The following is a 15,107-nucleotide window of genomic DNA, read 5'->3' as shown; positions in this document are numbered from 1 at the left end:
AGAAGCTTCAGTGGAGTACTTGGTGCTGGCCCTAAATTGCTCTATCATCTACTTCTTCCTTCACCAGTCATTTCCTCTCTCCCATTCCTTCCCTGGGACCTGGGGGTGGGGGTAGAGGTGAGGAGATCACCTGGGATGTCCAGCTCTTAAGTTCTTTTGCCTATTTCTGTGGGTTACCCAAAGCTCTTCCCCCAAGTCTAGGCATAAAGCCTCTGAGTGGTTTATACTCCAGTTTCCTCAGTCCAGAGCTAGCTAGTGATACAACTCTGTATGCTCTCTTTGTCTTTCTCCTCTGTTCCTGTTCTTTCTGTCCATAGTACTCAGGTTTTTGCTCCCTTTGGCCACTGGAAGAGGTTTGAAACCAGTGGTTCCAAATTTCTATCCTATATTAAAAGGCTAATATGCAAATTGTCCCTTGGGAATTCGACCAGCCTGGAGTTTGACCACTCGCTATGACAGGCGGTGACCACCAGGGGGCAGCACAGAATGAAGAAAGGCCCTGCCCCCTGGCAGCCAGCAACCAGGGGAAGGAAGGTCCCGATAGGCCCTGATCGTCGGCCAGGCCTAGGGACCCTACCCGTGCACTAATTTTGTGCAGTGGGCCTCTAGTGTATTATAACTCTGTCCAATGTATTCCCCCACTTGTAACTGCTCAGTGCTTCCTTGCAATATATCAGGTGCACTGCAGGCTCCTCATCATGGCATTCAGAATCCCACAAGCTCTTTCTCCAGACTAGGTTGGAATCCTACCTCCTTAGTCCAGTTAATTGATGCTTTCTTCAAAATTGAACTACCTGCCATTGTTTGCAAGTTCCATTAGCCTGTCTACATCTGCTTTTTCTGTTGGGAATGTCCCACATCCTTCCAGTCGATGCTCACTGGCCATTGCTTGGGATGAATTTGGCTTAACTAATTGTGTGTTTCAGGTGTCTTCCTGAAGCCATATAACAGTTGAATACTTACTGGTAACCTTTTCCCTAAGATGACACTGCTATTTTAAAGGTTTTTGAAGGTCAAGAATGAAGGGAAAAATATTTTTCTTAAAATATGAGAAAATTCACTTGATATACTTACTTATGTTTTGGTATGGAATATTTGGTCAAGCAATGCACCTATACTAGGGGCATAATTATGCAACTGTACTAACTAAACCTTGATTTTTGTTTTGTTTTGTTAATTCTCAATGGAGGATATTTTTTTCCATTGATTTTTAGAGAGAGTGAGAGGGAAAGAGAGAGAGAGAGAGAGAGAGAGAGAGAGAGAGAGAGAGAGAGAGAGAGAGAGAGAGAGAGAGATGTGAGAGAGACAATCTATTGGTTGCATCCCTCACACACCCCAGCTGGGGCTGGGTATAGAACCTGCAACCCAGGTATGTGCATGGGCTGACACTCTAATCACTGAGCAATCCTGGGCAGGGCTAAACCTTGATTTTTTAACAGGGATAAATGGGAGTGGGCAAACCACCTTAATTCAGATACATTCCCATACTATTTTATCTGTCAACATCTTATCCCTTTCTAATGTACTATGTTTTCTTTTTCAAGACCCCATGCTCTCTTTATCAAGAAACTTTGATGCCTGTTTCAGTTGGTTGAGCATGGTCCCATGCACTGAGGTCACCGGTTCAATTCCTGGTAGGGCACTTGCCTGGGGTTGCAGGCTCAGTCCCCATGAGGGAGTATGCAGGAGGCAGCCACTTGATGTTTCCTTCGCTCATTAGTGATTCTCTCTCTCCCTCTCCCATACTCACTCTCTCAAATCAATTTTTTAAAATATCTAATAACAAAGAAATGAAAAGAAACTTTGACATTTAGCAGAAGGACTCACTCTTTGGGATTCCTATAGCATCTTTCCCATCCACAAATGTTTACTTTATTCCTATTACACCCCAAGTATTCTTCTGGGAGCTGGGTTTATCAAGATACATAGAATGATCCCTGACTACAGGGGCATACCATTCAATGGGAGAGGAAACTGTTATGCAACATACCATAATACAGGTTCTTAAAATAAAAATAGAGTACAATACCATGGAAGAGGCAAAGAGTGAGGACTTAAGGATCCCAAGGTCAAGGGGATCCTTCCAGGGCAGAAAACCTTTCACCAGGGCCTTGGATGATGAGGGTGGGAAAGGCAGAAACTGTGGCATGTTCAGAAATGGGGAGCTGTCCAATCTGGCTGGAGCACAGTGTACATGGGAGAAATGGAAGTGGTAGGAGATGAGATTAGAAGTGTAGCTTGGGGGCAGGAAGTGGGTGAGCTTAAAAATCAGGCCAAAAAGCTTGGATTTCACCCAATATTTAAAGGAAAGACATCCAAGGTATTTTAAACATCAAAGTAAAATTTTGAGACCCATGTTTTCAAAAAATAGCTTTGGTGGTATGATGAAGGGCATATTAGTGAGAAAGATGGAAACTAGAGATAAAATTAGGTTAACATTCTGAATGGACCCAAAGACATCTTGTATTAACCTTCAGATATTTGATACATTATTTTTTGTAGAGTTATCTGTGCATATACCTTTTCTATTAATAGTGCTTTTTAAAGTTGAACCTCCTACCTTAAACACTAAAGAATTCTGGAAAGTTTGTGTATAGCAAACTACTCAGTAGTTGTAGTCTTCTTTCTCTAATTCTTTCCAGATGTTAGAGCAAATAAGGCATTAACAAACATTAAAACACATGAACAATGTGTATATTTAAAATCATAATAGTCATAGTTCATAGATACCACTTTGAGTTTATATGCTTTATGTGCAATGCCAAGCATACACATTACCTCCCTTAATATTTTCAGTAAGTGGTATTACTTGTTTATAGGTATTATGTTTTATGGGTATATGTTTTATATGTTTGAGGTTGACAGTTTAACCTGCCAGGATCACATAGTGAGGATGTCTTGATCCCTCCATGATAATCATCTTTGTCTTTTCTGTACCCTGTGCTTGTTTCTTCAGCAGAAAAAGAAATTTCCTTTTGCAGTTAACTCTCTCTCCCTGGAATACTCTTCTCCCAGACATTTGAAGAATTGACCCCTTCAGTGTATAGCTAAAATTTGACCTCATCAAAGAAGCCTTCACGGATCATTCTATCTAATGTCACTCATTTCTCTAATTTACTTTCTTCATAGTGTATCACTATCTGAAATGATTTACTTGTTTTTTTCCTTCCACTAAGCTAGAGTATAAATGTCAAGAGGTCAAGTGTTTTGAATATCTTATACAGTTTTGATATATATATAATCATAGCATTTTAGAACAGTTTCTAGAACTTAGTACACATTCAACATATGTTTACTCAAGGGATGGGTGAATGAGCAAGCAAATGTCTCCAGAGCCCATGATTGTGTTCTACCCCGTGCTTGCTAGATGTGTTCTTTCTGCCACCAGGCACACTGGAGAGGCACTGGCTGACCATAAAACCCTCTAGTTGTGTATCTGGGACCCATACTATTCACTTTAAAAAACATTTTATTGATTTCAGAAAGGAAGGGAGAAGAGAGATAGAAACATCAATGATGAGAATCGTTGATCAGATGCCTCCTGCACACCCCCTACTGGGGATTGAGCCTGCAACCAAGGTACATGCCCTTGACCAGAATCGAACCTGTGACCTCTCAGTTGGTGGGCGACACTCTAATCACTGAGCCAAACCAACTAGGGCCTGATTAACTTTTAAAACCAAATATTTGCTCTCTAAGAAAAGAAACCCGCAGATATTCTCTTTCTCATAAGTTAAGGTTTCTCAATTATAACTACACTTACATAGTTCATATATAGTAACTAGGATGTATGGTTAGAAGTGAACATTTCTGATAAATTATTTAGAATTTCACCTTTTCTCATTGCTTTCCTGTTGGCTGATTTTTGTAGGAGAATGTTGGAATTGACATTTAAAAAACAAAACATTGTTCCAGGCCAGTTTCTGTTTTTTAAAGCAACATATTAAAAGTACCTAGTCCAGTGGTCGGCAACATATTAAAAGTACCTAGTCCAGTGGTCGGTTTGCCGCTCTGTTGACTAATGAGTTTGCCAACCACTGACCTAAGCTATCTAACAAATTAGTGAATTCATATTATCTCCATGTACAAAGAACAGTGCTGGGAGGGTAAATTCTTTCTCAAACTACATTTTCCTTTGTGGTTTCAGATTGGCCTTTTCAGAAGGGTAATTTTTCTTTGTCTTGGTAGAATCTGAGATGACTGACTTTGTCTCTAGCATGTTAACCTCTTCTTTTCTCACTAGCCCATGTATCTAGGAATAGCTTGCTGATTAACTCCTAAGTTAGAGAAAGGTTGCCTGTGAAGGAATTTTAAGTACATTTCTCGGTGTCCTGTGAAGTTACATGATCTTAGCTGAGTTAATTAACTTTGTTAAAATTGTATAAAGGGATTCATATGATTCTAAATTACAGAAGAAGCAAAGCAATTTGAAAGCAACCTGCCCTTTACCTTGATCCCTACCTTCTCTGAAAACCATGGTGTAATGCCAATGAATAGAATAATGGTTGACGAGCAGAATTTTAAGGCATTCTAAATATCACTGGTTGGTTTAATAAAATTAATTAGCCTGCCACAGAGAAAATTTACTAGCGTGCTGGTTAATTTCACAATGTAAAGTCAGAGAAGGGAGGTGGGGTTGAGGGAACAAACCTTATTAGTTTTGAATAATTATTTAAAGATGTGGAGCAGCCTATTTCAAACACTTTGATTACCAAATGCATTAAGGCTTTAAATTCAATGTTTGTATCCTGGTATATATGGGAAGGAATCTCTCTAGATGAAATCATAAGCATATCAGTTAACAGCTAAGTGACTTATTTAAGATACAGAACAACAAGCAGAATCCTAATAAAACCATGGGAATGAAAATTTGCCTTAAGACCAACTCTTGGGAGGTTTCCATAATCTTAATTTGCCATTGATGCAATTATTGCTCTTTCTTGTCTTTTTAATCCAAACAAGATGTTTGCAGTGGCCATGGAAAGGTGCCTGAAATCACATGGCTGAATTCATTTAATTTGCCAACATTGTCCTTTTTCTCTCTTTCTTCCTGGTAATGGGCAAGAGTCAGTTCTGGTGCATTAGGTACTAAATCTCTTCAATTACCAGCCGGGAAGAAAGATTTAAAATTGTGCTTTAAACCTACAAACTGATTTAGTTTTAAATCACATACACTTCTCCCGTGGAGCCTAAATTAAACTGCAGAAAGGACACCAAGCTCAAGAAATTGAACCGGGCGGGGCCAGGGCTCAGGCCAGCAATAGCAGCCAACCATTTTGGTTTCTTTCCCCGGGGCCCTAGTGCAAAGGGAAAGAGACAGGACATGCTGAAAGACACACCTTGTATGAGAAAGGGCAATATTGTATTGCTTGGGAGCTAGGCACGGAATAAATGTTAGCATGGGGGAGTCTAATCAAAGCTGTTACTCTTTTTTCTCCCTTTTTGGGTGCTCGGCAGCCATTTTCAACGTGGATGACTCTGTGGTTGATCTGGAGACCCTGGCGGCCTTATATGAAAATGTGAGTATCAAAGCCATTCCGAGCAGGAGTTTCCATATTTCCATGTCTTCACTAACAAACAAACAAACAAACAAACAAACAAACAAATAAATAAATAAATAAATAAAATGTTAAGGTCTAAAAATAATGGTTATAAGCGACTCCCTCCTGAAAAATTGCTGAGCCATTCATTCATGTTCTTTGATGGTAAGCATTTTGAGATAACATGGATGAGGTGAAGGCACAGAAATGCAAGCTCAAATAAGAGCAGACATGAGAAAAGCACAAGGTTCCTCACCCCCACTGTGGTATCTAAGCTAGTAGATCACTTTGCACACCAGCAAGGGAGCGTGGCTCAAGGTGAAATCCACTTCTGTGCCATGGAACTCAGCCCTGTAGCCTGCTATCAGAGTTAACGAAGGTAAGCTTCTGACTCAATGTTGGTGTACACCAGTGTCTTCCTATGAGGAATGGAAATGCTAATACCAGCTAGGAGGATTACTTTTAGTCCAAATGAGCTGACGGTGTTGAATGTGGGGTGTAGCATAGAATAGTGAGTGTGTGTTCTGGATTTAGAATCAGACAGGTTTAGCTCTATCATTGACTGCTGAGCGACTTTGGGCCATTTAAATTCCTTAAGCCTGTCTGCTTTTAAGTGCAATAAGAATTCTAATGTGCTTTACCTGATTTTTATGAGCATTAAAAGATAATTCAATATATGTAGCAGTAGCAATGTATTTTGAAAACAAACAGCACTATACACATATATGGTCTTTAAATTTGGGTTGTATATGGAAATAACGAGCACAATTACAGGTTCTCTGGACAGTTCCCTACACATTTTTACATCCTTTACATGTATCAAGCGTTGTCTAGTACTACTAGGTGGGAACTTCTCATGTTTCCATCAGTAAGGCTGTCATTAAAAGACAAGAAGGTGCACAAATACGAGGCCATCAGGAGCTGACATTGCATTTGTTGAGAGAGATTGTGAGTCAGGCCCTGTACCAGGTATTTCGTGGCTTCAGTGGAATCACCTATATAATGAGGATAAGCAAAGTGCCTTCCTAATGCTTTTTGTTGTTACCCTGGGCTCGGAGCTGTATACATGGTCAGTACTTGTTAGCTCACAGTAGAGGTAAGCTGCATCCAACTGAAATAGTTGGATACATTGAGAAAGTGTGCAACTAAATGCCAAAATAAGCAGTATAGACAAGGAATGCTTAAAATTTTTAGAAAAAGAGAAGGTGGTGACTAGAAAAAAAAATCAGGAGCCTACATAAGTTAGGAGGGTTATTGAGAGTCAGGAAGCAAATGCTAAGGACAACTTGACCCTTATCTGCTTATGGACAAACAGAGGATTCAAAGGCAGCAGACCAATGTCCTGGCTTCTATAATCAGCTGATATCACTTGTTATGACCATTTGCATTAGCCAGGGATTCTCAAGCATTCGAATGCACCAGAATCACTTGGAAGGTTTGCTGGGTCCCACCCCTGAAGTTTCTTAAGTCTAGGGTAGGGCCAAAATTTTGCATTTCTAACTAGTGACAGGTGGTACTGATGCTGCTGGTCCAAAGACCACACTTTGAGACACATTGCTTTAGACCAGCGATTTTCAACCAGTGTACCATGGCACACTGGTGTACTGCAAGAATTTTTTAAAGATGCAATACCTGACTATTTAGTCAGGGGCACTGACCTCTTTTTCCTTAGATTGTCAAGGAAAAAAAAAATGACAACAGCCAACACAACAATAGCCATCTGGTTTGAGTGAATCAAAATTATACCTATTGCTTTTTGTCAGATTGGCAAAAAATATTTTTTTTGGTAATTAGTTTATATGTGCCACGAGATGAATTATTGCTTGATTCTCAGTGCTCATTATTTTGTGTGTGTTTTGTTCTGTTTCTTTCTTAACACAGAGAGCCCAAGAGGATGAATTGGTTAAAATAAGAAAGTATTATGAGACATCCAAAGAAGAAGAATTGAAGCTGCTGGATAAACCTGAACAGTAAGAAGGCTTGAACACTTTTCTTTTGGGCCCCAGTGAAGCCCCTCTAAATTGTGCAGTGAGCTAAGTCTCAGCTCTACCATGCCTCTGACCTATTGCATATAGCAGAATGACATGCCTGCTGGGAAAAGCACCCAGGAGATTTGTGCTGCTGGATAAAATATTTCTCAACCCCTCTCCCCACCCTCATGACTCCCCTTTCTTGTTCTAGCAACTTATTAATTACTCCTAGACTAAACATTCTGGCCAAAAGGGTAACTGAGGAAGGAAGAAGTCATTGCTCTGTTTAAGGTTTTGCTGATGCAGTTGAGATGGTATGTCAGAGCACAGCACTGAATTTGATTTTCCCAGATGGCATATCCAGTAAATGTAGCCTGAGTGTGTCAGCTTTCCCCCAGATTTCTCCACCTGCTCTGCCCAGTTTAGATGTGACTTTTTCATCTTCTCTTGGAGTGTGCTTTTCTCTCCATTCACTATCTAGAGTTTTTTGCTCTATAGTTTGGGGTGTCTGTCCACACCCTTTGAAAACCCAGAACTCTAATGTGTAACTGAGTGACTCTTGTCCTTGGCTGGGCTCTTAGGTCTGCAAGCCAGAGAAAAGCTTCTGCGGCTCTGCAGCCCCCAGGTCCCACCCAGGACTCAAAGTCCAAACTCTGTGCACATGTGGGTCCAGAGCAGACACAGGGCTCCTGTGCCTGTTGCTGTTTTGAGTGCTTCATATCCAATTCAGGCCACCCCTCTCAGCCTGGAGGTGAGGCAAGGGTGGGAAACAAAGAGAAGAGTGATCAAGTTTAGGCTAACAAGTCAGCCCTGGAGGCATCTGAGGTTCGGTGGCTTGTACAGAAACCTTCCTGCCTTGCCCTTGGGTCCTTTAGAACAGTGGTCACCAACCTTTCGGACCTCACGGACCACCGGTTGGCAACCGCTACTCTAGAATGCACCTCTCCCCTTGGATGCCTGGGCTGAGTAGGGGATTTCTAGGGTTATTCAGTTATTAACAAACCTTCACGATAATTTTGGGAACCTTAGGTGAATTGTTCTCCCATGCAGCATAGGTCAGGACGCCCAGCCCCAGTTAGTTCATGAAGCCTAGTAATATTGTGAATCAATGCAAATAGAGTTCCACTGCCCTTCTGTTCCACCAGCTTGAGCCATCCTCTTTATCAACCCCCACTGTTGGGGAATTCCGTGGTCCACTCTCAAATCATATTTCCTAATACAATAAACTAATCCCCACTAACGAGCTAATCACTGAAAAGTAAGTGACTAATAATGGAATATTTGGACACTGACAAGGCCATGAGGAGTATTTGAAGACTTAGTCAGCTTGGGGTGCTATTACAAAATACCCTAAACTGGTTGACTGATAAACAACAGGAATTTATTTCTCACAGTTCTGGAGGCTGGAAGTCTAAGATCAGGATGCCAGGATAGGACTACTGACTTCTCTTTGTATCCTCACATGGTCGAAAGCAAAGAGGAAGTGAGCTCTTGTGTTTCTGGGCGTTAATTGCACTCATGCGGGTTCTACCCTTGTGACCTCTCATCGCTGGGAGCACAAATATTTAGTCCCTAACAAGAACAAGCATTTGGTTAGGGCCTCTATACCACCTTGAGCAATGATACTCTAAGCCTAGAGTTGTCAGACTTTTCCTGTAGGGAGCCAGATAGTAATTATTTTAGGCTTTGTGGGCCATACGATCTGTTGGAACTACTCAAGCCTGCTGTTGTAGTGCAAAAGCAACCACAGGCAATGCATAAACAAACGGGTGTGAATATGTCCCAATAAAATTGTATTTATGGACACTGAAATTTGAACTTTACGTATTTTACATGTCATGAAATGTTACCCTTCTACTGATGTTTTTCAAACATTCAAAATTGTTAAAGCCATTCTTAGTGGATGGGCCATACAAAACAAGTGGTGGGCTGAATCTGGCTGTGGGCTGCAATTTTCAACACCTGCTCTAAGCTATGGGCATGGCCGACCCAGTGAAATGAACAGTTGGTTTTTGTTACTGGGAGTATTCCCCTTTTCCTTTTGTGTTAATGCCTTTCTAGCATTATTTTTTAAGGTTAATTGCCAGCACACAATAATGGTGGCAGGTAATGAACATATAACTTTTTTTGAGATTTTTAAATTGATTTTTAGAGAGAGAAGAAGGGAGAAGAGGAGAGAGACACATCAATCAGCTACTTCCTGCACACACCCCAGTAGGGATCCCAGGCATGTGCCCTGACCTGGAATTGAACCAGTGACCCCGCAATTCCTGGAATGAGGCCTAACCAACTGAGCCACACCAGCCAGGGCTACATATAACTTATTATTCCTGCTTTCTCTCCTGATGATGTGGATAGAAGCCCACTTTTAAAAGTTTGTAACTGGTCACTGTAACAGCTTCCTGGACATGCTAAGGTGCGACTGACAGCAAAGAGGCCTGTGTGTTGTCCTGGTAAGGTGATGTGCTTGGGCTCAGTTGCTGGAGGGAAAGGCGCAGAGATGGGGAGTTCAGGCCTGAGTGAATGCCACCTTTGCTTTCTGTCTCCTGCACAGTACAGCGTTTGTTTGATCTATGCCAGAGTTTGATTTTCTGGCAACTCCTTTCCCATTAACTCCAAGTTAGTTGACTATACGCATGTTGTGCATACTGGAAAATATGAAGTCTCGGCTTTACAATTTCCTAAGAATCGTGTGGTGCCCAGTCCTATAAATCATAGCATGGAGAGGCTGGCCTCATTACTCACCTCATCAGCTTTCTTGCACCCCAGTGCCAGGTTTAGAAAGCCATTTCCCATAAAGGTGTCATCCGCCTGGGACCAGGTTGAGAGCTGCTCCCTTCAGAGATGGCCTTTGACTCTTTACGCTCTACCTTGGGGTGGTGAGGTGAGATGAGTTGAGGTGAGTTTGGGCTTGATTAGGCCTGATGAAAGCTTTCTGTGGCCAAGTGAGGACACCATATACAGCCTATCGGGATGCTCCACTAGGGCCCACAGATGCCTTGGGAAGATACATGGATTCTGAAACAAGGCTCTGAGAGTGGTGTCCTCTATGGAAGAACACAGGTTACAACATGAAATGATGCTGCGTACACAGCCCTGTGTGCACACACACATCTGAGATAATACCATTCGGGGGATTAGGGGATGATAAACCAAATGTTAGGTGCTTAAAATCAGTGGGCCACATTTCATCATTCCACCTGTCAGCTGAGTTGCTACTATAGATGAGTAACCCACATGATGTGAGGTGTAGAACTTCCCTCCTATATACAGGCTGAAAGTGTAGTTCTTCCTGGGAAAATAAGCCTAACCTGGGGAATGAAAGGCTTCTTTGGTGGGGGGGAAGGGGGGTGGTATGTAGTTCTATCTATTACTAGCACTAGGATATAAAGTTAGACAAGTCCAAAGGAAATCAATCTATAAATATTCTTAAGTACCGAGACCCAAAGTCCAAAACTCAGAGTTCTTATGGGTAGTGAATAAAACACAATTGGGGGATAAGATATTTATCAGACACTTGCTTCATAATCATTGAGGTTACTTATACTTCTGATATTTTCCCAGATAAATGGGAAAGGAGTATGGTGTGATTTCTGAAGGCGTTGCATGGCTATTTTTGGACAGAATGTGACATAAAATCATCTTTCTCCCCCAAAATTTGCTTCCGCATTATATCACATCTTCACATTCCACCAGGTATCCAAGTCAAAAACTTACAAGTCATTGTGGACACTACTCAAAATCCTTTGGGATTGGTCAGTTACTCTGGTTCTTGCTGCCTTAGTAGCTTTCTCATGCATTTGCCCTCTCTGTTCACACTGCAGGCCCTCCTGCCTTCCCTCTTAGAATATTGCAACTGTGGTTGTATAGGTCTTCCAGCCTCAGATCTGCTGTCACCACCAATCAGTCGGCCAACCCAGGGCCATCGTGATTTTCTAAAACAAAAAGCTGAAAGGGTCACTCCTCTATTTAAAACCCTACATTCATTTAGAAAAAGTTTAAACTCTTTAGAACACCATGCCCCATTTTAGCATCTGACTCCTCCTCACCTCCCCCGCAAATATCATGCAAGACGTCTAGGCTCTGCACAGCACTAGAGAGAGCTCCAGGGAACCTTGGCTGACCTGGTCCCTCAGTGCTCTGACTTTGTGCCCTGTGTGTGGCTTCTGTAGCTCCTGTTATAGCCCCATCACTGAGAGCACTTGTCACACTCCATGGTAATGTTGGTTTATTTCTCAGGCTATCAAGAAGGTACTGTGTATTAAGTAAAATTCTGTCCTTGCATGGTGCCTGACACACTGTAAATGCTTCACACACATCTGAGGACAGACCAAAATCAGTCTTGGTGACTGATGCTCTGGTATTTTCTGTGATGCATTTCCTACAGTTCTACCCAAAAATGTAAAATTCCTGAACCTCCCTTACCCCTCCAACTCTGGATATGTGTCAGACCCTTCTCCATGCACAGCACATTGGCTCTGAGAGTCTGTCGGCCTTCCTGGTGCTAGCCCGGATCCCAGGGAGCCTTAATCCCAGACTGCCTTGCAGCTCTACTTTGCTCTCTCCTGTGCAACATAAGTTGGTGAGCCTATATGGGCTTGTCTCCTCATATTGGTCCCGATCCTCCTGTTATGAAACTAGCTATAAGTAATTGTTCATGCATCATGCTCTCCTTTTCATCTGTGTGTCCTTCTTGCTGAGGTGAGGTGTTGAGTCATATATTCTCTTACACAGTCTCTGTTAATGCTTCACTCCTGTGTTCATTTACTCTAGGAAGTGTGCACACGCTGGGGATCAGGTTCTGCTTGGGAATAGAGTCTCACGGTCACATTTGGAAGATGAAGGAATGCAGGGCACTCCCTTGAGGTAGCTCTCAGCAGCATCTGAGTAAATAAATTCCCTGAGTCACCACAGTACCAAATGCCCCTGTCCCACAAGCTTTTTACTACTCATATTGGTGAAAACTGGTGATACCCCTAGTTCCAGTTATAAATAAATCAGTGGTTTAATACTAATTTTATAAAGAAACAATTTACATAAACATGTAATTTCTTCATCTTGTCCTAATCAGAAATCGTATGGGTTTTATATCCCATTACATGGTTTTCATAATAATCCATTATAGAAATTTAAAACACAGATGTGGTTTCTTTATGGGTATTCTTTACCTCATCTCAGTGTCATTTAAAAACAAAAAAAGAAGAGGAGCTCTGGCTGGTGCAGCTCAGTTGAGTGTTGTTCTGTGCACCGAGGGGTCTCTGGTTCAATTTCTGTTCGGGGCACATGCCCAGGTTGTGGCTTAGAACCCTGGTGGAAGGCGTATAGGGGGCAGCCAATAGATGTCTCACTCTGGCCTTGAGGTTTTTCTCTCTCTGCCCCTCTTCCTTCCTCTCTCTCTAAAAGTCAATAAAAATTCTTAAAAAACAATGAGAAGAGTTGGCTTAGAAGATTAAATATAAGAAATCCACTCAAGAAAAAAATTTTAAAAAGAAGATATTACCTGGTTGTGGGATAAATAAGAAAAACAGCTGATAATTAGAATCTTATTAACACCCAGAGCTCCCTAAAATAAAGTAAAAGAGGCACTGAGTATTAGCTAAGGGGATTTCTTTGGGAATGGAAAGAAGGAGGCCCCAGCTTTGCAAGCATTCTTGGGCAGAGATTGCAAAATGTCAAAGTAGTGATGTTATGAGTTGACCGAGGCTTTCAGAAATATCAGGTAATAATCATTTCGACCCCAAATGAATTTAATTGCTGTTAGTGGATTCTCTCCTTTTCTGAGTTCACATCCAACTCTTTCCACCCGTTTAGTTTTATGCCCCTTCCTCTGGTGGTTGGCCGGGAGAGTATGTAGTTCTTCCAACTTAATTTTGCAAAGGGCACCGGTGCCCAACTGCTCAGACAGTGAGCTTTTGTGTGTAGGTTAGTACTCGCCTTTAGCTTTAAGATCTGCCTTGCCACAGTTTTTAAGCAGCTTTAGGTTGTGTCCTCTTAATGAGTGCTGCTTTGTTCTAAGCACTGATCTCTTAGTTCTGTTTCTATAAGTAAGTTGATGTGGAAGAGTAAACAAAAATCTGTAGACTAGGGACATTATCGACTATTATCTAATTTATTAAGCAAAAATCTCTCTTCAGTAAGAGATTCTGTATCACTTGTCTCCAGTCCTCACTTTACTCAGCCTGTATAAATATATCCTTAGAGAATGCTGCATTATACAGCAAGTATATTGTATATATTTTCTCATGCACTAAAGACTAACACTTCTCATTTGGCAATTTATATACCAGGCATTTATTTTTTAACTGTATTTTATTGATTTCAGAGAGGAAGGGAAAGAGTGATAGAAACATCAATGATGAGAAAGAATCATTGATCGGCTGCCTCCTACACACCCTACACTGGGGATCAAGCCCACAACCCAGGCATGTGCCCTGACTGGGAATCGAACCATGACTTCCTGGTTCATTGGTCGACGTTCAACCACTGAGCTATGCTGGCTGGCCACTATGCATTTATTTACTACCATAAAAACCCATTTTTTTAAAAAGTGGCTTTGTTATCCACAGTAGAACACATCACCTTGTGCTTAAGTTAGCCTGGTACCTTTTAAATTTGTTAAATTAATTGTCAAATAAGTAATGCTCTCATGATGGATCTTTTCCAGGTGTCTTTTTACTTTCCTTGTGATTTTTATACGAAGCTAGATGATTCCTTCTTAATTTTTACAGATTTTTACATGAGTTAGCCCAGATCCCTAATTTTGCTGAGCGTGCCCAGTGCATCATCTTCAGATCTGTCTTTTCCGAAGGCATCACCTCCTTGCATCGAAAGGTAGAGATCATCACACGAGCTTCTAAGGTATGTGGGTGTCTAATTTAAAAAGACAACTTTGTCCTTATTAGGGGTAAAGGAGGAAGCTGGGAGTGGGAGGGATCAGCTAGAGTCCCTTTGCCAAAACTTTTTAGGTTTAAGATTGTGTGTTTTTCTAAGTATAGCTGTGACTATTATCCTGCCTAAGTGTGAGTATGTGTGTGCATGCAGATGAAGTGCGAGGGAGAGGGAGAGAGAAAAGGAGAGAAGGGGGAAAAAATGGCATTCTTACAGATTTCTTCTCAAATATTCCAAACACCTTCCAATGTACATACTGGCCATTTAACACCAACCCAAATAGTATAGTTTATTTTTTACTCGACTGTCTGGATTACAAAAGAGGTTTTGCTTCAGACCCATGAATTTGATCATCTGAAATGTGCTACATAGTGAACTAAAAAGATTCTAGAGATTTGTTAAAGGAAACAAATGATTATTATAATGAATGATGAGCAAATAAATTTTTGTTGGCTTTACCTCATTGGTATTCATTATAAAGTTAAATTCTAGCACTTGGCTTTTTCTCCCAATGACCCATGTCCTTAAGAACACTCTCCACACATACTGTAGCTCTTAGTTTAATACTTAGTTACTTACCCGAAGGCATTATTTTTTCTTTCTAAAATATAAAAGATTTCAATAAGGAAAGCATATATACCAAAGTATAATATATACACTTTAATAGTGCCCAAAGAGTCAGGAGCAGAAGTCAGCCTAGAGCTGCATT

At 41.2% G+C, this 15,107-nt stretch overlaps 1 protein-coding gene across 2 annotated transcripts in view; it reads left to right on the top strand.

Moving 5' to 3' along the window:
• Window positions 1-15,107, top strand: part of FMN1 (formin 1) — a 444,801-nt gene that overhangs the window by 285,886 nt on the left and 143,808 nt on the right. For both annotated transcript variants that reach the window (XM_080658928.1, XM_080658929.1), the window contains 3 exons: window positions 5,458-5,519; window positions 7,422-7,510; window positions 14,239-14,368. In XM_080658928.1, the coding sequence (XP_080515054.1) occupies window positions 5,458-5,519; window positions 7,422-7,510; window positions 14,239-14,368 (281 nt within the window). The remainder of the gene's footprint in view (window positions 1-5,457; window positions 5,520-7,421; window positions 7,511-14,238; window positions 14,369-15,107) is intronic.

The sequence above is a fragment of the Plecotus auritus genome (genome assembly GCF_963455305.1).
Source record: "Plecotus auritus genome assembly, chromosome: 1".
NCBI lineage: Eukaryota > Metazoa > Chordata > Mammalia > Chiroptera > Vespertilionidae > Plecotus > Plecotus auritus.
This window is presented reverse-complemented; position numbering and strand designations above follow the sequence as displayed.